The 26,366-nt window shown below is 37.6% G+C and overlaps 1 protein-coding gene across 2 annotated transcripts; it reads right to left on the reverse strand.

Annotated features, from left to right (window-relative positions):
- Nucleotides 1–1,991: 1,991 nt before the first annotated feature.
- Nucleotides 1,992–21,346, reverse strand: Znf330 (zinc finger protein 330). Of its 2 annotated transcripts, none has more exons than XM_027926790.2 (10): nt 21,185–21,346; nt 19,794–19,925; nt 17,905–17,924; nt 17,728–17,798; nt 9,566–9,645; nt 7,547–7,673; nt 7,032–7,136; nt 5,863–5,909; nt 4,096–4,213; nt 1,992–2,958 (listed from the first exon to the last, which is right to left on the reverse strand). In XM_027926790.2, the coding sequence occupies exons 2-10, from the start codon at nt 19,911–19,913 to the stop codon at nt 2,684–2,686; spliced, it is 963 nt and encodes a 320-aa protein (XP_027782591.1). In that variant the 5' UTR covers nt 19,914–19,925; nt 21,185–21,346; the 3' UTR covers nt 1,992–2,683. The 2 variants fall into 2 exon arrangements, with proteins under 2 accessions (XP_027782591.1, XP_071470756.1); XM_071614655.1 differs by lacking the exon at nt 21,185–21,346 and adding an exon at nt 20,462–20,483.
- Nucleotides 21,347–26,366: the final 5,020 nt, after the last annotated feature.

Raw genomic sequence — 26,366 nt, forward strand, 5'->3', positions numbered from 1 at the left:
CTTCTGGCTGGAGTGATGAGACATGAGGGTAGTTCTACAGTTGGAATTTTAACGAGTATCCCAAAGCTCATGTGATAAAGGCTTGTCCTCCATGGAAGCACTATTGGGAGAGGTGGAACCTTTAAGAGTAGGGCCTTGTGGGATGTCATTAAGTCAAAAAGAGAGTGACCTTGAAGGGGATAGTGAGATTCCAAGCCCTTGCTCTTTTGCTTCATGGCCACTGAGTGAGCAGTTTTGCTCTCCACACACACCCAGCATGTGGCTCCCTGGCCATAGGCCCAAAGCAACAGGGCCAACTGATCATGGACTGGAACCTCCAGAGTGGTAAGCCAAAATAAACCTTTTCTCTCATGAATATCTCAGATATTTTGCCCAATAGTGACAGAAAACTAATACAGGTAGCATTTTTCAGAGGCTTCCACATTCTCAGAGAGACCACTGGAAGCTAAAATTTGGCCAGGACTTCTTTAATTACTAATGAAAGGTATGTCGAGTTTCTGGTTATCAATGCTGGCTCAGACTCCATGTCCAACAGTCCTTGAAATGGCTTATATTCCCCTTCCCAAGTGTAAAATTACCAGAGTAAATGGCTGTAAGTCATTTGATAAAACAGTGAGGGACTCTGCAGGTAGGTCCCTTTTGGCTACCATTCCCACTGAGTTATGGTGATTAGGCCCTTGACTTAGGGGAATTAGGCATTTTGCTACTTGGTCACTATTTTTCTGATCATACATCACCATCAGCAAACTAAGCATTGTAATGGTTCTTCCCACCTAGCAGAACTGGTTTATAGAAATCTACCCTAAATGTTTTAGTGACATTAATCTTACCAGTGCAGGGCTCTGTGGCCTTGTTAAATGGCATGTCGATTGAGCCTTCTCATGCAACATAGTCATTCTTCCAGCTGGACAACCTGTCCATTCCTGCTTACCCACTTGCCTCCCCCCTTTAAATCCTTTCCTCCACCATTTGTTACAACAACCCTGGATCAGAATGAGCCATTGCTTTCTCTGTACTTCTAGAAGCCATTCTGGTAATCAATTCACAACATCTCCCAGGATCCTACCTGTGGTGTTAAACTGTAACTTACGACAGCTCCTTTCCTACAGTCCAAGGGAGCTGCCATCATACTCTCCCCTGATTTTCTATTCTGATCTTGAGCTGCTTCATATTCCTTCAGTCTTTCCAAGTATATTCTACAATTAGCCAGCAGACTCCTTTCCTCAGGTCCAGCACCTGAGTTTTGCATGATCTTATTGTGACTTAACCCTATTTTTAGGTCTGAAGTTTAATAATGGCCTGAAGATAAGGGAAGGATTGCAGGAGCACAAATTGCCTGAGTAAATAAGCCTCTGCATTGTCATCCATCTTAGAAATAGGAAATGCTTGTCCTTAACTGAAAGGTGTGGGCATTGACTAGACTCAAAGGTCCAGGGAGTAAAAATATTCAGCAACATCCATTCAAACACCATCTTCCTTGTTGGGTCTCAGGTTTTCCTAAGCAGTGCTCTGGTGTAATAGATGTCTTGGATGGGAACTACCTTAGAACTATCCAGACTGTCAGTGTTTGGCTTCGTCCTGTTTCCTTGGCCCTTCTGTTGCGAGACATGGAAAGCTTTTCTTCCAGCCAACACAGGCCCTGTGGCTTTCCCACCTGGCTTTCCATTGCCCCCCCCCCCCCCCCCCCCCGTTCATTATGTTTCTCTACAACAAAAATGGCAGAGCAACAGCCATCTGAATTTGCTCCATACATCCATAATACCAGCCAGCCAGACACTACTTTCCTTTCTACCACATCTCCAAATTCATTGTAAAACTGAACTTGTGCCAGGGATTGTCAGTTCTCCACCTACCTTCAGTGATATCGGCCACATAATTAGTCTCTGCTACATATTTTCATTAGGCAAAAACTGAAGCAGTTTATAGAAAAACACTGGAATATTTTCCAAAATAAATTGAAAAAAAAAATGAGAAGAAATAAAATATCAAAGTTCTAAAGTGAAATACTACATCCATTTATTCCAAAAAATGAAATTTCCTGGGTAAGGCATCTGTAATACTACTTCTGGTATCATAATTCTAAAAAATGGTTAGGTAGTCAGTCACCTTTGTCAATACATTTAGGTATTAAAACAGGGATTGTTCATGATATATATTGTGAAGAGAGATAAATGGGCCGAATGCTGAAACATGCATGACTACTAACAACATGAGTATTTAATGAAAATTTAGAATATAATAACACATGACTTTCATTCTGAGGACAGACATAAAGGAAAAAATACAGTAATCCATTTTACAAAACGAGACAGTGAATTTCTAAGCAGTGCTCCTTTAATAAAAACAGTAATTTAATTTCAAATAAATATATTACCATTTTATTCCTTTACCTTTATATGTATGTGATTGGCAAAAACTAAGAAATTACTAAAATCAGTAGCAATCTAATCCATGATACTTCATTTGCCTGGATCAATAAATGTCTTACATTTGAAACTCATTTCTCTCATATTAAAAGCCTGATTATCAGTTCCTATAAAAATGCTGTGCCCTACTCCTTAGTCTCGTGGGACTGGTAATAGAACAAGGTCAAGTGCTAGTACTTCTGAACACCCACATGATTCCTCATGACATGTGCTCCTGGCTCTTGTCATACACAACCACCAACAGGCAAGCAGCTCCCCTAGTTCTCTTGTTCTTCATAGTGAGCATAGCCACTGGCATAGGTCCTTCCTAAATTCAAATTAGTAAATAAATCAGATGATTCAGCATCTGAATCCTTTCCACCTTCATCTTCTTCCTCTTCGTCATCCTCTGCATCATACTCATCATCATCCTCATCACGGTAGCCTGCATCACCGTACTTGTCGGATGAAAGGTTCTTCCAATAAGCATCATAACCAGAAGCTCCATCTCCCTCTTCAACTCCAGTCTGACGGCCAAATTTCAGAGAGCGTGCTACAAAGGACAAATATGCATCTTAGTTCTGAAATCCTCTACATCTTTGTTTTTTTCAATAATGTATAAAATAATGGAACTTTACTCCTTATTACAGTCAAATAAAAAAGCAATCCCTATTTTCCTAATTTCATACAATACACAACGAGTCTACAAACACAATAAATAAAGATTACAGCTGTCATTTCATTAAATCTAGAAAAAGAAAACAAAATTAGACCACCAAAATTCTCCAGATAAGGCAAGTTAAAACTTAAAGTACCCTTCATTTAGTCAATCAAGGTTATTTCTGAATCATGTAACTCACAAAAATGTCATTAAAATTTTTCTTAAGAGCTATTTTATAATGCAGATACCCTAGAAAACTTTTCATTAATGCTTAGTAGCATACATTTTATATCACAATCAGCAAAATCATCATTCTCACCTATGCACAACTACATCTTTGATTAAGTGCTTAAAATTATGGTTCCACTCTGACATGCTTAGTAAAGTCAAACCTGTTTTTAACAAAAGGTGAGCTGCTTTACTGTCAGCATGTTAGATTAGAACTGTAAACAGTAGACTACTTTTTTATTTGTAGTGGCCTTATTTCATAAAAAATTTTCTAAAAAACCATAACAATTATTATATGGTTTATCACAAGTAAGCACTGTACCCAAATACTACACACCTAAGAATAACTTCAGAATGAATATGACTTTCAAGTAATGAAGATTTAAGAATTTATAACTTCAATTATTTAATAAGAAAGCCTTAGAAAAACAGAAAAGTTGTTCTTTTTGGTCATAAATTCTAGTATTTCCTGTTGACAATGGGGACAAATACCCAAGTGAATGTCAGTATTTTTTGATGTTAAATTGGAAAATAGTACCCATCTATTTTACAAAGCTATAAAATCCCATTTGCAAGGCTCCAAGTGAGCTTAGTGGTAGAGCAACTGCCAAGCATGTGTGAGGCCCTGAGTTCCATCCCCAGGATTGCCCCCTGTAGAAAACAAACAAAAGCAAACAAGAAAAACTTACTTGCTCAAGAAAAGACAAGGGAGAAACAGCAATTTTTAAAAATATGAGAAATAACATAAATGTTGTCTAAGCAAGGAAGCAAAACATTTCCTAAGTATCTTGAGAGTCTTACTTGACATGCTAAGATCCTTTGTTTCCTGAGTTTCATGTCCACATTTAGGGCAAGGAGGCTGTTTTCCTTTTTCCTGCTTAAACACCTTACTCCTTGTATGTTCATCACAGAAACAAGCCTATATAGGGAAAGTAAAAATGAGTAAATAAATATTTATATCACTCAATATTTCAAGGAAATTTTCTTTTTGCCTTTAAAATTTTTTTTTTTTTTTAGTTCTTTTTAGTCATATATAACATTAGGATTCCTTGTGACACAATTATATAAAAGCATGGAATGTAATTTGCTCTAATTTAGTCCTCAGTTCTCTCTTTAGGAGAATTTAGAGATAGAATTTTGTTAAAATATAAAGATTTAAGAATTTTTCTGGAACTAGTCACAGTCCTGATTACACTTTCTTAAGAAAATGGGATGGTTTTTTTGTTTTGTTTTGTTTTGGCCAGGACTTGTGAATAATGACCCAACACAAGGCAGAGACTAACTACAGAGAGTATTTGTAAGCATTTCAATATTCCCACTGTCCCTGATGACACAATGGTGAACAATCTATCCACCCTCACAGAGCAGTCTATCTGGAGATGGCGGAGAGTCATACACAACACTAAGCATTGAAAGGGAAGTGCACAGGAGGGGCACTAAACCATACACAGGATCCAGAAAGGCTTCCCAGGGGGCACGATGTCTTAGCTGAATGGGTGCCTAGGTGAATGGGGGTATAAGAGGGGAAGCAAACATGGAAAGTGTTCCAGACAAAGGAAACTGTACAGACAATGCCTAAGAGCTTGACAGCATGAACACTTTCAATAAACTGAAAGCCCTAGCAAAACTGCAGCATAGTTGGGAGAGAAAGAACAAATAGGATTAGGAAGAAGCAGAAAAACCTTTCTTTTTGTTGTTGTTGTTATTGGTGATTGAACCCAGGGCATGTTACCACTGAGCCACTGAGCTACATTCCAAGTCCTTCATCTTGTTTGTCATTTTTTTTTTTTTTTTTTTTTTTAAAGACAGAGTCTAAGTTGCTGAGAGCCTTGCTAAATTGCTGAAACTGGCCTAGAACTTGGAATCATCCTGCCTTGGCCCCCTGAGTGGCTGGTATTACATGTGCCACCATGCCCGGCCTCCCAGAAAAACATTTCTTAGAGAAAGTGAATTGGCCGCATCTGCTTAGTGATATTTGACCAAAAGAAATGCTGGAGCCAGTATAAGGAAATAGAATGCCATGATAATCCTTACTTCACCTAAAGTTTTTTAAGCAGGGGCATTTTGACAGTAATTAAAATACACTCCCAATCTTGGGGTTACAATGTTCTTCCATAAACATATGACATAAAAAACACTAAGCCAGGAACCCGGAGACTTGTGTACCAGGGGGAAAAACAGTACAAGCCAACCAGAGGACTAGTGGAAATTCTTTAGGTCCTCTCAATTTCAACTTCACAATCTCAAAAATAAAAGAATTAAATTAATTCTTATTTCACATAGAGATCATTTATAGCTAGAAAGAATCCAAGGACTGGTAGTGGTATATAGAAATTAAAAGAAAACCTATACTGAGCGTGGTGGTGCACACCTGTTATCTCAGAGATTCAAGAGGATGAGGTAGGTCAAGGCCAATTTCAGCAATTGAGTGAGGACCTAAACAACTTAGCAAGACCCTGTTTCAAAATAAGAAATAAAAAGGGCTAGGTAGTTAAGCAACCTGGGTCAATCCTCTATACCAAAAATAATAATAATAAAAAATCTAAACAGAAAAATACTTAAATATACCTTACAACGAAGACATGAATGCTGACCAAGACGATTGCATGAGACACCTGTGAGAGAGAAATTCACTTAAAATCCTGTCAATTATTCAGTTTTCTTCTTTTGTCCTTTACTGAACTACTACTGCTCTCACCTTATCACAGTTTCCTGTCTTTTGGATTCAAATGCTATAAATATACAAAAAGCTCCCAAGCCCCAAATAAAATAATTCAATTTTTATATTATACATTCTACAAAAGACAAAGATGGGTTCAAATATGCTATACACTTTGAGATGCTTTTAATCTTTGAGTTTCTACATAATATTGAGAATTTCATATATATATACACACACACACACACACACACACATACATCTATATAGTGTGTGTGTGTTGTACATATATCATCAGATCAATGACTTATCAACCACAATTTATGGGTTAATAGGAATTAGCCCCAAATTAAAAGAAGTGACTATGGGAAATTTTAGCCTTTTTCTTATTGATGGTAACTATGATTTAATGAGGGTTAAGTGCTAGGCAGTAGAGACTAATGCTTTATGTAGATTTTCATTTCAACTAACCTTTTAAGATATTATCTGTAAAAGATGACAGTATTACTAACCCAATTGTTAATACTGGTTCTTAACTGGAAAATGGATGAGAAATATATGTACAGGTTAAATATGGATGCCCTGGCACCCACTACAGACTTCAAAAGAGAATCTTCAGGGATAACGCCTGGGCACCTGTATTTCTTACAACCCTTGCAGGTACTTCCTCCACATTCTGATCCCTAACGACCACTGAAACCAACAGCAAGAAGAAAGTAGGGGTGATAACACTTGAGGACATCTAGGAATGGCAGAGGAAGGTGGACTGTGATTTTACTTAAAGGTAAACATGACATTGGGTATTCATTTACTATAAATCCTACAATGCCTGGTCAAGTCCACAAAAATGAAGAACTGACTCAATCAATATGCCACTGGCATCCCTGCTGAAAATTTCAGAACCATGTGTTTTAATATTTTACTAGGAAGAAAAAAAAAGATACATTAATTGAAGGTCATAATAAGCAAAACAAAAAAAATCTGATTGCCTTTCCATTAAGTTTAACATTTATACTCTTCAGACTCTCAGGTATAAAGAACATCTAACATTAAAAAATAAAAATAAAATAAAACTTACATTTAAATGTTTCTGCCTCTAAAACCTGGCAGCTGGCTTGATGCTCAAATTGATCATCTTCGCACAAAAAGTTATGGCAAAAAGAACAACTAAATATCCTGCCTCCTATTGGATTAAAAAAGAAAACCACAGATATGAATATAATAAACTATAATTTTTAAAATTTTATATACAAAACTGCAAAGAGATGGCAAGTGATTTCAGAGGTACACTCAAATTGCACAGCAATTTTTAACAAAAACCAACTACTTGAACTTGAACCATAAAAGTGAGCTTGCATAATGCAGTGCTCAAGGACACCACCTACTCCCCAAGACTTCCCTCCCTGATTGCTTACATAAACAATACTATTACTGTTGATATAAATCACTTTTCCAATTAAAATGATCATCAAAACAGTACTCGTAATTAGAATTTTTCAGTACCCTGAAAAAAATCTTGAAAATAGCATTCAGAATGTCTAAAAGTCAACCTTTACTTATAACCAAGCTCAATGCCTGTATCTAAGCACTCACCATGGTCCCATACACCTCGTTCACATTCAACACACTCAGCATCAGTCAGAGGGCAGGCACAGGCATGTGTACTGAGACACTTCCTACCATGGCAAACCCAAGCTTCACAGAAGTCACATATTGCACCCTGCAACCAAGGAACAAGAAAATATAATCACTGTCCTTAACCAGCTGCAATCATTGTTTAACCAATGGTAACCATCCAACTGTTCATTTAGCATTTCACTAACACTCAAAGATAGTTGGAAGCTTCAGTAAAGATTTTTACTGTTCACCCCAAGCAAAAATTAAAGAGTTCTCTGAAAAATCACTTCACCAACAACTACCTGCAATATACAAAACTCAGTTATAAGTCAAAAGAAAAAGAAGCAATGGAGAAAACTATACACCTACTCTAATATTATTAAATTAAGTAAAATTAATTCTAATTCAAATGAAGTTTGGAGTCCACATTTTAAGCTTTCTTGTCTATTTCAATTCCTATAACTAAATTGAATTTTCAAATACCATCGGTTTTGATTTAAGAAAAACCCTTTTTATCTGTATAAGTCATAAATACAATCCTATAGCTTTTCTAAAATACCTGGGAAAATATTAAACTTCAGCCATTTTCTTCTTTTTAAAGATAACTTACAAATTAAATCATTGTAACAATTCTTTGTGGAAAAAAAATTGAAGTAAAATACATCACACTAAACTAGAGGGTAAGACTCTCCAATTATATAGCAAGATAACAGAATAAGAATGTATTTTTTGGGCTGGGGTTGTGGCTCAATGGTAGAACACTTGCCTAGCATGTGTGAGGCACTGGGTTTGATTCTCAATACCACATATAAATAAAATAAGGTTCATCAACATCTTTAAAAAATATTTTAAAAAATAATGAATTTTTCAATGATACACTGACACCTACAGAATAGTAAAAGCGAGAAAGAATCTTATCTTAGAATCTTAACAGAGTAAGGTCAGATGATCTTTTCTTTATTAATGAGAAATGTGAGGCCCAAGACTAAATCCAAATCCCAGACCTGGATTACACATGACCTAAGATTTAAAGTCAGTCCTAAATCTCAATGTAATACTCTGCTATTCAAGGTTCTGTAACAAAAAAAAAAAAAAAAAAGCAAATAGTAAACAGTAAACCTGAAGAATACTTGTTGACTTGTAAAAAAAATGGCTTATCAATAGAGTTTTGCAACCCTTAAAGATATGTCTTAAATCGTCAGGGTTGTAACAAGAAAGAGAAGGCACTCTGAAATTAGATAAATTAAGATTTTCAAGAGATTATTTATAAATAACAGGGAAGGGCTTGGGGGGGGGGGGTGGATATCAAGAGATGATACAGTGACCACCTCTAACACCTAAATGGACAAATGAGGGGAAGGAGTGGTTACCAGAATCTGGAAAGAAAGCTCACAGACCAGACTACCAAGTGACAAGAAAAAAGTATGCTTCATAGTAGAAAACTATTTATTTTTGGAGAATTACCATAAAAAACTATAAATTACCATAAAATACTTCTCTTGACACAAAAACAATATCACTTTCATCAGACTACAAATTAAACTTAAAGCATAAAAGAAAAAACCGGAATACACTAACTTATATTTAAAAGGAAAAGATGTTTTATTAAAAGAGAACAAAATATACCACACAATCCACTGTTAATTAAAACAATAAATTTCCTTAAAAAATGGTATATGCAAAGAAGATATTACATAATACACATATACATTTTTTTGAAATGTAATGTTAAAAACAAAACACTTATCCTAAAATTAGTTTAGAACTTGGTCAATTATTTAAACAAAGGCTTGAACACTGGCTAAGAAAGCCTTTCAGAACAGTAAATAATATTTGTGAAGCCTGAGTAAAACCCATTAGAAAGGTACCACTGAGATATAACTGACCAAAACAAGAGACAAAGCACTGCTATTTAGAAAAAAAATAACTCTTGGTCAGAATGACTTTTTCTTATTCTCAGAAACCACCCAATGTCAGATGAAACAAGCAGCTTACCACCATAGCAAGGCCAGTACTGTATACGCCAGCATGCTTTATGACACAGTCCGAAGACTTCATCATGCACTTTGTTTTTCCTAGTACAGAAAAAAACTTGCACTATTAGGGCTACATAGTAATACATGCAAGAATTCACTAATTCTTTTGACTCAGACCAAGTCCTATGAAAATAAAAACTAAAATTGCAGGTTACACTTGGTAATTTAATGATCATTTTAACATTTTAAAATCTTATGATTTCTCAGATAAATCAAAACATTTTAAAAAGTCACACCTTAAAATGAATTTTACATTTTATAACACACATTAAAAAGTCTAGTTTGAGGGCTGGGGATGTGGCTCAAGCAGTAGCACGCTCGCCTAGCATGCGTGCAGCCCGGGTTCGATCCTCAGCACCACATACAAACAAAGATGTTGTGTCCTCCGAAAACTAAAAAATTAAAAAAAAAAAAAAAGTCTAGTTTGAAGCTTAAATCATACCCAAATGAGCACACAAACCAAGAATATAGTGTTACAACTAAAAAATCACAACACCCACAAAGGTTCTGATCTAATAGCAAATTACCAATCCAAACATTATCAGGAAATCTGCTTATCAGATACAATGCAAACATTAATGATAATATACTGATCACCCAACAAGATTCAACAAAGTGGAAAACAAGAGAAATAGAAAATGCTCAATTTTCTATCATCATGATTTCCTGGGAAACAAAGTTAGACAACAGGAAATGGGAAGAAAGAGAAACTGGAAATGAGGCAGGCAGCAGCTACCCAACTTTTAGATGTCTAACACTAAGAAGAATCAGTAAGTAGAAAATGCACCCAAGTACAGCTCTTACCCAATCCAAGCCTAGAGACACTAAAAATATGGGGAGACTTTACCTTTTAACCTTCCACAAAATATTTTTTCCTTCTACTGTCTTTTATAAAGTAATGACAAAAGGGCTGAGGCTGTGGCTCAGCGGTAGCACACTTGCCTGGCATGTGTGAAGCATGTATAAATAAATAAAGGTCTCTCAACAACTAAAATAAATAAATAGAGGCTGAGCCGCCCCCTCCCCCTGCGCCGGCATAGTAGAGGGAACTGGGACCAAACACAGAGCAGGCCCAGCGGCCTGCTGAGGGGCAGAGCCGCCCCCCACCCCCCTCGCCTGCCAGGTAGGGGAAGGGTGACCACCGACAGAAAAGGCCCAGTGGCCCGCGGCGGGACAGAGCTTCCAATCACTCCTGCAAGGTAGGCGGGCCTGCGACCCACCGGCAGAAGAGGAGCAGCGGCCTGCTGAGAGGCAGAGCCGCCCCCTCCCCCCCCCGCGCCTGCAAGGTAGTCGGAACTGAGACCACCATCAGAACAGGTCAGACCTGCAACCGAGAGACAGAACAGGCCCAGTGGCCTGAGGAAGGGTAGAGCCCCCCCCCCCCCCACGCCTGCAAAGTAGGCGGACCTGCGACCCACTGGCAGTACAGCCCCAGAGGCCTGCAGAGGGGCAGTGCCGCAGCCTGCGCCTGCAAAGTAGGCAGAACTGCGACCACCGACAGAACAAGCCTAGCGGCCCGCAGAGGGACAGAGCCGCCGCCCGCGCCTGCAAGGACGGCGGACCTGCTACCGACTGGCAGAGCAGGCCCAGCGGCCTGCCGGCGTGGTAGGCACATTGCCCCAATTGGCGGAGGGGCAGAGCCGCTGCCCGCGCCTGCGAGGGAGACTTTGCAACTATACAAGACCAATATAAATATATAGGGGGAAAATTCAATAGCACAACAGTTTCACCAAGAAGAAAGGAACGCGAACAGTATGAAGAGACAAGGAAAGAAAGGACCACAAGCATTGCAGGTCAACTCAACTTTAGAAGAGGTAATAGCTGCAGCTGATGGAATGTCAGATAAAGAATTCAGGATATACATGCTTCAGATGATCTGGAGTCTCAAGGAAGACATCAGACAGCAAAATCAGACAATGAAAGATCACTTCAACAATGAATTACATAAACAAATCCAAGAAGCAAAAGATCAACTATACAGGGAAATAGAGGTTATAAAAAACAAACAAACAGAAATCCTAGAAATGCAGGAAGCAATAAGCCAACTTAAAAACTCAATTGAGAATACTACCAGCAGAGTAGAACACTTAGAAGACAGAACATCAGACAATGAAGATAAAGTATTTCAACTTGAAAAGAACATAGACAGCTCAGCAAGACTGTTAAGAAACCATGAGCAGAACATCCAAGAAATATGGGATAACATCAAGAGACCAAATTTAAGAGTCATTGGGATACAGGAAGGAACAGAGTTTCAAACCAAAGGAATGAGCAATCTATTCAATGAAATAATTCGAGAAAACTTCCCAGACTTGAAGAATGAGATAGAACCCCAAATCCTAGAAGCCTACAGGACGCTGAATGTGCAAAATCATAAGAGACCCACACCTAGACACATTATAATGAAGATGCCCAACATACAGAATAAGGAGAGAATTTTAAAAGCTACAAGAGAAAGGAAGCAGATCACATTTAGGGGTAAGCCAATCAGGATAACAGCTGATCTTTCAACACAGACTCTGAAAGCTAGAAGATCCTGGAATAACATATTTCAAACACTGAAAGAAAATGGGTTCCAACCAAGAATTGTGTTTCCAGCGAAATTAAGCTTCGGGATGGAAGATGAAATTAAAACCTTCCACGATAAACAAAAGTTAAAAGAATTTGCAGCTAGAAAACCATCTCTTCAAAACATCCTTGGCAAAACATTACAGGAAGAGGAAATGGAAAATAACAATGAAAACCAACAGTGGGAGGTAGGACACTAAAGGGGGGAAAATAATCAAAGTGGAAAACAAACCATGTTTAGTAACATAAATAAACAAATATGGCTGGAAGAACAACCCATATCTCAATAATAACCCTAAATGTTAATGGCTTAAACTCACCAATCAAGAGACACAGGCTAGTAAAATGGATCACAAAACAAGACCCAACAATATGCTGCCTACAGGAGACGCATTTGATAGGAAAAGACATACATAGGCTGAAGGTGAAAGGTTGGGAAAAATCATATCACTCATATGGACTTCGGAAACAAGCAGGAGTATCCATACTCATATCAAATAAAATAGATTTTAAGCCAAAGTTAATCAAAAGGGATAAAGAGGGACACTACATACTGCTCAAGGGAACCATACACCAACAAGACATAACAATCATAAATATATATGCCCCAAACAATGGTGCAGCTATGTTCATCAAACAAACTCTTCTCAAGTTCAAGAGTCTAATAGACCACCATACCATAATCATGGGAGACTTCAACACACCTCTCTCACCACTGGACAGATCTTCCAAACAAAAGTTGAATAAGGAAACTATAGAACTCAATAACACAATTAATAACCTAGACTTAATTGACATATATAGAATATACCACCCAACATCAAACAGTTACACTTTTTTCTCAGCAGCACATGGATCCTTCTCAAAAATAGATCATATATTATGTCACAGGGAAACTCTTAGACAATACAAAGGAGTAGAGATAATACCATGCATCCTATCTGATCATAATGGAATGAAACTGAAAATCAACGATAAAAGAAGGAAGGAAAAAGAATATATCACTTGGAGAATGAACAATAGGTTACTGAATGATCAATGGGTTATAGAAGACATCAAGGAGGAAATTAAAAAATTCTTAGAGATTAATGAAAACACAGACACAACATATCGGAATCTATGGGACACATTGAAAGCAGTTCTAAGAGGAAAATTCATTGCTTGGAGTTCATTCCTTAAAAAAAGAAAAAAACCAACAAATAAATGATCTCATACTTCATCTCAAAATCCTAGAAAAAGAAGAGCAAAACAACAGCAAAAGAAGTAGAAGGCAAGAAATAATTAAAATCAGAGCTGAAATCAATGAAATCGAAACAAAAGAAACAATTGAAAAAGTTGACAAAACTAAAAGTTGGTTCTTTGAAAAAATAAACAAAATCGACAGACCCTTAGCCATGCTAGCGAAGAGAAGAAGAGAGAGAACTCAAATCACTAACATACGGGATGAAAGAGGCAATATCACAACAGACACTTCAGAAATACAGAAGATAATCAAAAATTATTTTGAATCCTTATACTCCAATAAATTAGAAGATAGTGAAGGCATAGATAAATTTCTTAAGTCATATGATCTGCCCAGATTGAGTCAGGAGGATATAGACAACCTAAACAGACCAATATCAATTGAGGAAATAGAAGAAACCATCAAAAGACTACCAACTAAGAAAAGCCCAGGACCGGATGGGTATACAGCAGAGTTTTACAAAACCTTTAAAGAGGAACTAATACCAATACTTTTCAAGCTACTTCGGGAAATAGAAAAAGAGGGAGAACTTCCAAATTCATTCTACGAGGCCAACATCACCCTGATACCTAAACCAGACAAAGACACTTCAAAGAAAGAAAACTACAGACCAATATCTCTAATGAACCTAGATGCAAAAATCCTCAATAAAATTCTGGCCACTCGGATACAAAGGCACATCAAAAAAATTGTGCACCATGATCAAGTAGGATTCATCCCTGGGATGCAAGGCTGGTTCAATATAAGGAAATCAATAAATGTTATTCACCACATCAATAGACTTAAAAATAAGAACCATATGATCATCTCGATAGATGCGGAAAAAGCATTCGACAAAGTACAGCATCCCTTTATGTTCAAAACTCTAGAAAAACTAGGGATAACAGGAACATACCTCAATATTGTAAAAGCAATCTATGCTAAGCCTCAGGCTAGCATCATTCTGAATGGAGAAAAATTGAAGGCATTCCCTCTAAAATCTGGAACAAGACAGGGATGCCCTCTCTCACCACTTCTGTTCAACATAGTTCTCGAAACACTGGCCAGAGCAATTAGACAGACGAAAGAAATTAAAGGCATCAAAATAGGAAAAGAAGAACTTAAATTATCACTATTTGCAGATGACATGATTCTATACCTAGCAGACCCAAAAGGGTCTACAAAGAAACTATTAGAGCTAATAAATGAATTCAGCAAAGTGGCAGGATATAAAATCAACACGCATAAATCAAAGGCATTCCTGTATATCAGCGACAAATCCTCTGAAATGGAAATGAGGACAACCACTCCATTCACAATATCTTCAAAAAAAATAAAATACTTGGGAATCAACCTAACAAAAGAGGTGAAAGACTTATACAATGAAAACTACAGAACCCTAAAGAGAGAAATAGAAGAAGATCTTAGAAGATGGAAAAATATACCCTGTTCATGGATAGGCAGAACTAACATCATCAAAATGGCGATATTACCAAAAGTTCTCTATAGGTTTAATGCAATGCCAATCAAAATCCCAACGGCATTTCTTGTAGAAATAGAGAAAGCAATCATGAAATTCATATGGAAAAATAAAAGACCCAGAATAGCAAAAACAATGCTAAGCAGGAAGTGTGAATCAGGCGGTATAGCGATACCAGACTTCAAACTATATTACAGAGCAATAGTAACAAAAACAGCATGGTACTGGTACCAAAACAGGCAGGTGGACCAATGGTACAGAATAGAGGACACAGAAACCAATCCACAAAACTACAACTATCTTATATTTGATAAAGGGGCTAAAAGCATGCAATGGAGGAAGGATAGCATCTTCAACAAATGGTGCTGGGAAAACTGGAAATCCATATGCAACAAAATGAAACTGAATCCCTTTCTCTCCATGCACAAAAGTGAATTCAAAATGGATCAAGGAGCTTGATATCAAATCAGAGACGCGCCGTCTGATAGAAGAAAAAGTTGGCTACGATCTACAGTCGGTGGGGTCGGGCTCCAAATTCCTCAATAGGACACCCATAGCACAAAAGTTAATAACTAGAATCAACAAATGGGACTTACTCAAACTAAAAAGTTTTTTCTCAGCAAAAGATACAATAAGAGAGGTAAATAGAGAGCCTACATCCTGGGAACAAATCTTTACTCCTCACACTTCAGATAGAGCCCTAATATCCAGAGTATACAAAGAGCTCAAAAAATTAGACAATAAGAGAACAAACAACCCAATCAACAAATGGGCCAAGGACCTGAACAGACACTTCTCAGAGGAGGACATACAGTCAATCAACAAGTACATGAAAAAATGCTCACCATCTCTAGCAGTCAGAGAAATGCAAATCAAAACCACCCTAAGATACCATCTCACTCCAGTTAGATTGGCAGCCATTATGAAGTCAAACAACAACAAGTGCTGACGAGGATGTGGGGAAAAGGGTACACTTGTACATTGCTGGTGGGACTGCAAATTGGTGCAGCCAATTTGGAAAGCAGTATGGAGATTTCTTGGAAAGCTGGGAATGGAGCCACCATTTGACCCAGCTATTCCCCTTCTCGGTCTATTCCCTAAAGACCTAAAAAGAGCATGCTACAGGGACACTGCTACATCGATGTTCATAGCAGCACAATTCACAATAGCTAGACTGTGGAACCAACCTAGATGCCCTTCAATGGATGAATGGATAAAAAAAATGTGGCATTTATACACAATGGAGTATTACTCTGCATTAAAAAATGACAAAATCATAGAATTTACAGGGAAATGGATGGCATTAGAGCAGATTATGCTAAGTGAAGCTAGCCAATCCCTAAAAAACAAATGTCAAATGTCTTCTTTGATATAAGGAGAGTAGCTAAGAACAGAGTAGGGTCGAAGAGCATGAGAAGAAGATTAACATTAAACAGGGATGAGAGGTGGGAGGGAAAGGGAGAGAGAAGGGAAAATGCATGGAAATGGAAGGAGACCCTCAGAGGTATACAAAAGTACATACAAGAGGAAGTGAGGGGAAGGGGAAAAATAATACAAGGGGGACAAACGAATGTCAGTAAAGGGGGCAGAGAGAGAAGAGGGGAGGGGAGGGGAGGGGAGGGGGGATAGTAGAGGATAGGAAAGACAGCAGAATACAACAGACACTAGTATGGCAATATGTAAATCAATGGATGTGTAACTGATGTGATTCTGCAATCTGTATATGGGGTAAAAATGGGAGCTCATAACCCACTTGAATCAAATTGTGAAATATGATATATCAAGAACTATGTAATGTTTTGAACAGCCAACAATAAAAAATTAAAAAAAAAAAATAAATAAATAAATAAATAAATAGAAATACCTTTATAAAGTAATGACATAAAACCAAGCAAAAGAGTATTCCAACCAGGTCAGTTTTCTTTTTCATTAAATGCAGAACTGAAGGGATGTCTTCTTTGATAGCTAGAACTACACTAAAATTTTCAGAGATGTAGCTGAAGTACTACCAACTTTCTGCAATATTATCGAACTTACACACATATAGGAGCACATCTCAAATTGTCCCAGCATCTCATGAATAAAAGGATATTGTTCAAATAAAGTTGGAGGAGTAAATCTGAAGTTAATAAAATTGATCGGGCTTCTTTATTGTGCATCTTCAGTACTTTTAACATAAATAATCAATTTTATTCTGAATAATTATTTCAGGGTAAAAGTTTCCACCAATAATTGGAAACAGTATGTGACTTAAAAACTCTTATTTCAAGCATTTGGGAATACATTTGAGGAAACTCAAAAATAACATGTAAATATCAAACAGGAAAAGAACTGATCAAAGTAAGAAACGGGTACATGTGGAATAAAATTATCCCCAATAAGTTTTAAGAAACCATAGAGACTATCAGCAGGAATCAAAATTCAAAACAGAGAAAATATGAATATTGACACGACTAAGGTTTGTATAATTAAAAATTTAAGATCATCAGACATTATATTAAGCTAGAATCTGATCTTTTAATTTTTAAAACAACTTGCTGATAAACTATTTCTAGATTTTTTCCTCCCTGTGGTGCTGGGGATTGAACCCAGGGCCCTGTTCATGGGAGCTATATTCCCAGCCCTATTTCTAGATTTTTACCTTCACTATTTTCCGACAGTATATCAAAGAGGCAAAACTAACACTTGAAGTATTTTGGTAGACCAAATAACACTTTTTAAGAAACACTTTGTTGTAATGGTAAGGCATTTACCTTAATGTAAGCAATAATAATGAACATATAGGTTTTCAAGCTGATTAACTGCCACACACATTTTGATAAAAGGTAGGCATCCGTAGTTATATACTTACCACACTGTGCACATATTGGCAACTTCTGTACAGAATTACAAAAATAGCAAAATGCTCTATTCTTCTGCCGCCTTGTCATGTAAAATAAAAAATTTTAAATATGGTAAATATTTCAGATAAAACATCAGAGGGACTCTTTTAATGTATGTAGATAGGGGGAAAAAAAAGAAAGTTTACCTCTGACACTTGTCACATTCCTATAAGATGTAAAAACATAACATTAATTTTTCTGTTGCTGAAAAGTGCAAATTTACTTACATTATAAAGAATCTCTAGTTTTCTGTGTTAAAATTTAAGTAGCACAACCCCAAATCCTCCAACTCCACCCAGGCACACAAGCGTCTATACCTAATTAGATAACAAAGACACAAAACAAAGGTATATTCTGGGCATAACACACTAGAAGAGGAAGTGGCATTATCATTAAAGAGGCTAAATACTATGCTGGTCTCTTTTTTGATTGTTTAAGAAGTTAAATACTACAGAATGGACGCAAGAAACGAAGAATGCAAAAATAATAAAGACCACAGAATATCTATATTTTAACATGGCTTTAAATGCTCACCACAGTCTGATCCTTAACCACTTTTCAGGCTTGTTCTTTTAATACTCAAGTTACCTTATTAGCCTTTCCCCAAATATGTCTTGCACTCTCCCCTCTCCGGGGCTTTACTTATTCAACACTACTCATTAAATCTCTACTTTTTGGAAGTTTGGGTTATAATTCCACCTTCTCTGTGAAATGCACCCCACCCACACACAATTTTATCACATCTAAGTCCTAAGAATTACACTGTACCTTTACTGAAACATTATCCAGATACAGTACTCATTGCATGTATTTACATATGCTATTATTGTTTTGCTCTGGAAAGGACTTTGATACTCAGAAGGGAATCCCACTGTCATACCTGTGCTATTTAATTTTGCTCCTAACTCCTATCCCCCTCACCATATATGTTAGTCCTGGGATGGGTACTGGCTCAGCACCAACCTACATACAATTTCCTGTAGTATCTATTTACTACAATAAGGAAAGAGTTCTTTCCATCTGAGCTCAACAAAATATATGATATATGCAACCTATCTGTAACTGCGAAGTTAAATAAATAAACTAAGTATGAGAAAATGGAACTAATAAGCAAAAAGAAACAAATGCAAAAAGCAACTACAAGTTGTCCTGGGTTTCATCTGTCCATGAGCCCCAGCTATATCCTTCCCCTTCATAGCTACATGAATTATTCCATCATCCATTCAATAAACTATTTTTCCAAGGTATTTAAGTTATATTTGTTTTTATAAATAAGCAAGTCCTGTCCTGAGTAGTACGCAACACAACGGAACTATAAGCTTGTGGAAACAGGAAACATGTCACTCATCTATGTATCCCCACAGTATATAAAATAGTATGGCACAAAATATTTGCTAAATTAAGTCATTAAGTCATTTCATGCATCTTTGATAAAACAAAAAAAGGGAAAAATGAATAACAGTAGGAATAGAAAAAGTAGAGAAGCATGGAAATGAGAAGAAATGAGATATCTCAAAGAAACATGATCAAATAAAGGAAAAAGGTAATGATGATATAATCCTTTGCTTTTTTACAACTTTCACCATTCAAACCAGCCTGAATTTATTAAGACTAATCCATGCAGCACAACTAATAAGGCAGCAGAACAGGAACACAAGAGATGTTGGAACGTTGTTGAGAGAAAAAATAAGTCAAATGAATTAAAATTTGCTAAGTGAAAAAGACGAAAATCCAACTACAACAAACAGAGTTATGGAACATAAGGCTAGAGCAACTGGAAAATTGTACACAGCTCCTGTTATCTATTTTTGTTCAGTATCTATCACCAACGATATCCGAGTTAATAGTCTAGGTTTTCTATGTAATATAAAATAAAATAAAAAATCACTGCTACTCAGTGTTTGTGAAAATAAGGAAACATGTCTCTAGAATAAGTTTCAGACTCATCAATAAAATAAATGGGGGAACACTATTAAAATTTCTTCAGGTATATTTCAGATAAAACATGACATAGTTTAGGGGAAAAAAGTGTTACCATTGAAGCATTACATGGGTGTTTAGCTAAATCTACAGTGCTTCTTGATGCTCTTAGCTGTTTTTCACGTTCTCGGCGGTTTTCAGCCTTCTTCCTTGCTCCAGTCTTTTTTTTAGGCATTTTCTCCTCTTTCTACACAAGAGAACAGAAAAGATATAATTGCCTAGTTACACTTACTATTTTAATAAACTCAAAAACAGTAAAATAAAGTGTTCTTATTGTTGTTAAATTTTAAACTAAACTCTTTTGGGGGGACCATGAAATAAATACTAAGCACACATTCCCCCAAAAAGTGTCTTTAAAATAAGGTCCTTAATTGTACTACCAAACAATTCTAAAATATATAAACATCAAAAGAAATTATGCTAAAAGCCAAGTAGTTTTATCGCCCACCAAAAAAAAAAAAAAAAAGTTGGTCTGATGTTAAGTAACCTGTTCCTCATTTAAAAAAAAAAAAAAAATTCAATGAAATATAGAACAAGAAATCATTTAAAAGCACATTTGAACCCAATTTAAATCACTTTTTGAACTACACAGTCAGATGACCTAAGTCTGCCAAGACATTAAGTACAATGTCTTACTTCATGATATCTAAATAAAACATCAAATCAAATGCCACCATTAACTATAAATTCAAGCCGGTCTGAAAAGATATTAAACATATGTACCACAATTTCTTTGGCAGTTGTTCTAGTTATCTTCTCTTTACAAACAGTAAACATATAACTTTAACAGGGTTCAAATTTATGTTTCAACACTACACATGTTTACCATATTTATCAAAGTAAGGCCTTCAAAACTGGCCTTCCTCACTTAGGAAAACTTCCGAACTAGTTTTCATAATGGAACATCCAATCAAAACCAAGCAGTAAGCAAAAACGGTACAGACGCTCCACTATGGGCAGACTGGCCAACAGAGTTAATGGTGGTTACTTAAATAACGTCCAAGTCACCAGGACACTTTTCATAGATATAGATAGATCTCTAAACGGCGCAGAGCCCTGCCCAGAGGTCAGAGAGTCATCACGCGGTGATCCTGAGGACGAACGTCTGCGTGCCCAGGCAGAGAGGGCTTTCGATCTCAATGACAAAACTGAGCCTCATTTTTTTCCCTCCAACTTGTTTGGGCCACTGAGGAGCGAACGCCTCGTCCCAGCCTTACACGGGTCCACGCCCTCTCCACTAACGCACTAACTTCCGGACTCCTTCGGGTCACCCAGGGAGGCCACCAGCGCGGGGTCCCCGAGGATTGGCGAGCAAGGCCTGGAGCAAGAGCACCCGGTGGGTGGAGGCGGCGTCCAGAGACGGCCGAGGCGCCACGAGGCTCGGGAACCGCCGACCGCCACCCGCGCGGGACACCCCACCGCGCACGCCCAGCCGGCTTCGCTCACCCTCGCGGGGAGGCCGGCGCTCTTCCGCGGCCGAGGGACAGGGAACGGCGTGAGGCTGGCTCGCGGCGGCAGCAAATCCAACTCGTAGACCAGGACTCAGGGGAAAAGGGCACGGAGACCCGGGAAGGCGGAGACAGCCGGCTTCGGACACTAGGGGAAAAACCGGATGTCCTCTTACGTCACAGCGTCCTTACGGGCCGCGTCGACGGAGAAGGGCCCGCCCACTTCTGTTCGCTCCGCCCTGGTCCCGCCCACTCATTCCCAAACTGGGGCCTGTAAGAGGCAAAGGGAGGCTAGGGAGAAGAGGGACATTAGGGAAGCAGAAGGCAGGGAGGGGGACAGAAGACGTCTTTAACCTTATTTTGTTTCTTTAAGAAAAAAAGGAAAATCTAGAGGGAAGGGACACACAAAGGTAGACAAGAACTCACAGAAAAAGTCTAAAAGGAAGAGAAAAACGATTTTGCTCAAACGGCAAATCCTTGCATAATTCTTTTGGAAACCTTTCTAGTTTAGAAATCTTCCACGCCCCACATCGCCCCTTTTATAGGTAGCTACACAAGCTTTGCCTTCAGAATCTTGAAGAAGTCCTAACTGACCCTCCTTGGTCTCTGATTTCCATTATGCCTTCTGGATTCCATTCCTTTAGAACAAATTCTCTCCCTGTCTCTGCTTCTGGTGTGTGCTCTGCCCCCTGTCCTTAACCCATTATGTCCCACCGTCCTACAGAGAACTGAAAACCTGGGACTTAATGGGTTGACCGAAACCTGGCTGTCCTCTCCCAGCAAAGACTTTGAACTTCACAGCCATCGGCTCCGCATTACCACCTCAGAAATGACTGCTTTCTGCCTGGCTTGCCACCTTGATTCTTCGGTGTTTTATACTCACCCCTTACTGAGGGAAGACTTTGGAATCTGAGTGTCAACTTCTGCTCTCATTCTTGATCACATTCATGTGTTAGAGGGAAGACCCATCCTCTTGGATCGTGATGTCTTCATCTGCAGTAGCCTTTACCTCCACTACGCTACACCAGTCCACTTTCCTGACTACACCTTGGGCCTTGTCAGCAGATGGAACTGTTTCAGAATTCAAAGGCATGACTACATGACCTCTCATCTTGCCAACTCCCTTACTCAATTTTTCCTCCTAATGGAGACTTGATCAAATCTCTTGGTCCCTCTTATTTTCTATTAATCAACTACCTGCTTTCTTCCATTCTTCCCTCTTTATTACTTACTCCCACTTTATTAAACACAGTTCACCACTTCGTTCAGTTTATCATGCTTTCTTTCTGATCCAACCAAGTGTAACATTCTCAGTTCTGGTGATTCAACAGCTTTCCTTTTCTGCACTGAATTTCTGAGTGTTGGGGGGAGGGGCGTGTCACACAATCATGATTTACTCTAAATTCATGGTCACCAGACTCAACAAGCCTCTCAGAACTGCCTTTTAATCCTTCTATATAATCAGCTCTAACATTTCCAATTAGCCACAATGGCTGTATCAAATTGTCTTCCTTTCCTCAGCCTTCCACCTCTTCTTTTGTCAATTTTAGAAGTTATTACCACTCCTGTTTCACAGAGAAAATAGGTTGATATGAATAACAATTAGCAAGTAACAACTTTTTTACTCCTGGCATTCTAAGCACTTTACAAGTGTAACATTAACTCCTAATTTTACTCATAAAGAAATTCAGGCAGAGAGACTATACAATTTGCCCCAAGATTAAACAACTAGTTTGGCTTGTGTTATCACCTAGCACAGAAGTTTTCTAACTTTCTAGTCTCAGGAACCCTTAAAAACTTGTAAAAACTTTTTAGGACCCTAAAAAGTTATTGTTTTGTATGGATTATATGGATCGACATTTACCATTTAAGAAATCTAAATTAATAAAATTTAAAAATATTTCCTAATTCATTAAAAATAGTACCTGTAAGCATATTACATGTTAATATGAATAATAGTTGCATGAAAAATAACTAGTTTCCCAGACAAAATAGAAGAGTGAAACTATTTTTAAGTTTTCCAACTCTATAATATAGTGCTTAAGGCAGATGGATTTCAGTTTGTCACTATAGAAAAATATCTGATGCTCCACCTTTACCGAGACATAGGTAGCCAGAGAAATTGCAAAGAATCCTCTTGGGAAAAACTGAGGTAACTATTACTCTGTATACCTTTTATAATATTTCAGTGCCTTCTTCTTGGAACCCGGACTTTTCTCTTTTGATAGATTCTAGATTCAAACTGGCTCAGACATAGAAACTAGACAAGGAATTATGACTCCTTCTTGGGGTATTCCCTTAATTTGCTGATAATGCCCTCTTTGGTTTCTTTTGATTGTACTGATTGAGCAGTATCATTATTTGCTGCCAATCTGTCTTGTTCTTGGAAACACCATATCGTATTATCCATCTCCTTAATCTTCTAAGAGAACTCCCTTGTTGCTGCACAGTTTTTGCCACTCGTGACAATATTTTTGGCAGGCCATGTTGTAACTTAACTCTAACTACTTGAACTGTAGACCTAATGACCATGAGGAGAACTTGGGCGGACTCTGAAAGAGGCACAGTTCATATCATAAAGTGGAGGTTTCTGCATGGTTTTCAAGCAGAGGGGTGGGGAGACTCTAGCCATTAATCAGAAATGGGAAACTATGTTCAGGCTCAGAGAGTTCAGGAGAAACTAGAAATTTAAGATTTTCAGGTGTTACTACCCAGCCAATTGCACTGAAGTCTTTTTCTCTCTTATCCAGCTCCCTGAGCTTGGCATAGCACACCTAGCTGTATTTCATGGTTAATCTCCTTTGGAGCCCTGCCACACTTATGATTACACATTGGGCCCACTCCTCATTTTTTTTTTCTGCTTTCCTACTTCAGGATAAAGGCCTCTTTATTTGCTATCAAATAGGCTTTCTCCAGTTTATTCTTAGATTTTAATAGCCAATTAACCACTCTCAGCTTTTCACTATTTCCGAAGGATCAATTTTACTGAATAGTCAATGCCACTGTTCCTAAGGTTACTGTTTCCCTCATATTTTTCAAATGCCTGATACGTTATACTCACTTGTTAGAGTCTGTAAACAAGTCAAAATAACACCTGGCATTTAGTCAGGGGAATGTTAGAGTTCGTAAACAAGTCTGGATGGTGCCTGGCAAAATGCCAGAGGGAGTGGTTTGAGAAGTAACAAAAGCAAGCCATTAAGTGTGGAGATTCCTGATTGGTTGACTGCTGTATCTAGTTTATGCTAATTAGATAAGCTCTGTGGAATGTATAAATACTGCTCCTGTCCTGCAATAAACGGCTCCTACTCCTGCTGTATCAACGTACACAAGTTATTCGTCACCCCCCCTGGTTAGTTTGCTGCAGCCAGCCGGACTGCGGCACTCACTACTATGTTACTTTCATTAGAACACCCTTCAGGTTCTTTACTGACAAAGTGTTAACTACAGCCCTGCGGCCTTGTTCCAAGGTCTATCAGTCTTAACACCTGTCACAGTGAGCAGGTCCTCAGTGGCAGTCAGGTGCTATGATTCCAATCATAAATTCCATCTGAGTTCCTGCTTTCTCAGACTGGTCCTGGCACACACTGGGTGGCTTAGGTTGGCTTTCCCAGGAAGCATATTCTTAGAGATAGGTCTCAGGAGTGTGTTTGGGAACGCATTTGGGAACAACATATGTGGAAAGGATGATGGAAAGATTAGACAGAGATAAGAGTTAACCTTCAAAGCACCCCAACAAAGGACTCAGGTTTGCATTTGAGATGTCCCTTCATAATTGTCTTAATTTAGGGAAATGAATGAGGTCTTTGCATACCTGTGATAGTCATTGGATGAGGACTACCAAAGGAAAAGGGTAAGACCCAGGGCTAGAATATCCCCAAAGAGGCTGACAGCTGAGTAGTGACTGCTTGCTCTACTCCCTGCACTCAGGATATAAGTTCTTCACTGCTGAAGAGATCTAGGTACAAACTACAAAGAGTGACAGCAAAATAAATATTCAGACAAAGAGGAAGAATCCTAATTAGCATTCATGATACTCCCTAAAAGAATTCCAAAGGAAGATAGAACTGTAATTTGAAGGAGGTAATACAAAAAAAGCAGAAAGTGTGTAATCAGTTCATTTGATGTAAAGAATGAATCTGAAAATTTTATACATACAAAACCATAATAATAATTTTGGTCTATGGAAACTACACATTACTTAAATACCCCATAAATCTAATGTATGTAAATTCTCCATAATCTAATTCAAATGAAATTGTAATAGATTTTTAAAATAGAATTTGATTAATGGATCCTAAAATTCATAAGAACAGCTTAAGAGCCATGAAAAGTTCAGACTGTTTTTAACAAAATTAGAAAAAATGATATTTTATTTTAAAGATCCAATAACTAAAACAATTTTGAACAGTGTCATATGTCAACAACTACATAAATGTAAGTAAATCAAAAATCCTAGACGGGCATCATGGCACATGTCTGTAATCTTAGCTAAGTGGGATGCGAAAGCAGGAGGATAGCAACTTTGAGGCCAGCCTGAGCAACTTAGTGATACTCTGTCCCAAAATAAAAGACGTTTTTAAAAGGACTGGAGGTGTAGGTCAGTGGAAGAATTCCCTTGGGTTCAATTAATTCTCAACACTGAAAACAGAAATCGTAGGTACAAACGCATGAACATTTGGAACTTGATAAGTGCTACAGGTTGCAATGAGAAGAGATATATTATTTAATAGCAGAAGCAGATACTGCTGGCTATTCATAAGGAGGGAAAAATAGAAACCTATTTCATTGCACAGATAAAAATAAATTCCTGATGAATGAAAGACCTAAATATACAAAGCAAAATTTGAAACTAGTATAAGAAACTAAATAATGATTTATGATATAGAGGAAGGAATAATTTCTTAAATAAAATACAAAAAAGAAAATAAATAGTAAATTTGACATAAAAGTTAAAACTTCAGCAGTACAGACATCAGAGATGCAAAAAAAGGCAATTTATGAGAGAGAGAGAGATATTGACACATATGTAACTGAAAAAGATTTATATACAAAATTAAAAATATATCCTTCCGTGAAAAAAACATATACAATTCAAAAAAATTTAGGCAAAAGATTGAAAGATTTTCTAGTAAAGGGAATCTAATAACACTTAAAATACCCAAATCAATACCATAATGGGA

The sequence above is a fragment of the Marmota flaviventris genome, chromosome 7 (assembly GCF_047511675.1).
Source record: "Marmota flaviventris isolate mMarFla1 chromosome 7, mMarFla1.hap1, whole genome shotgun sequence".
In the NCBI taxonomy this organism is placed as follows: domain Eukaryota; kingdom Metazoa; phylum Chordata; class Mammalia; order Rodentia; family Sciuridae; genus Marmota; species Marmota flaviventris.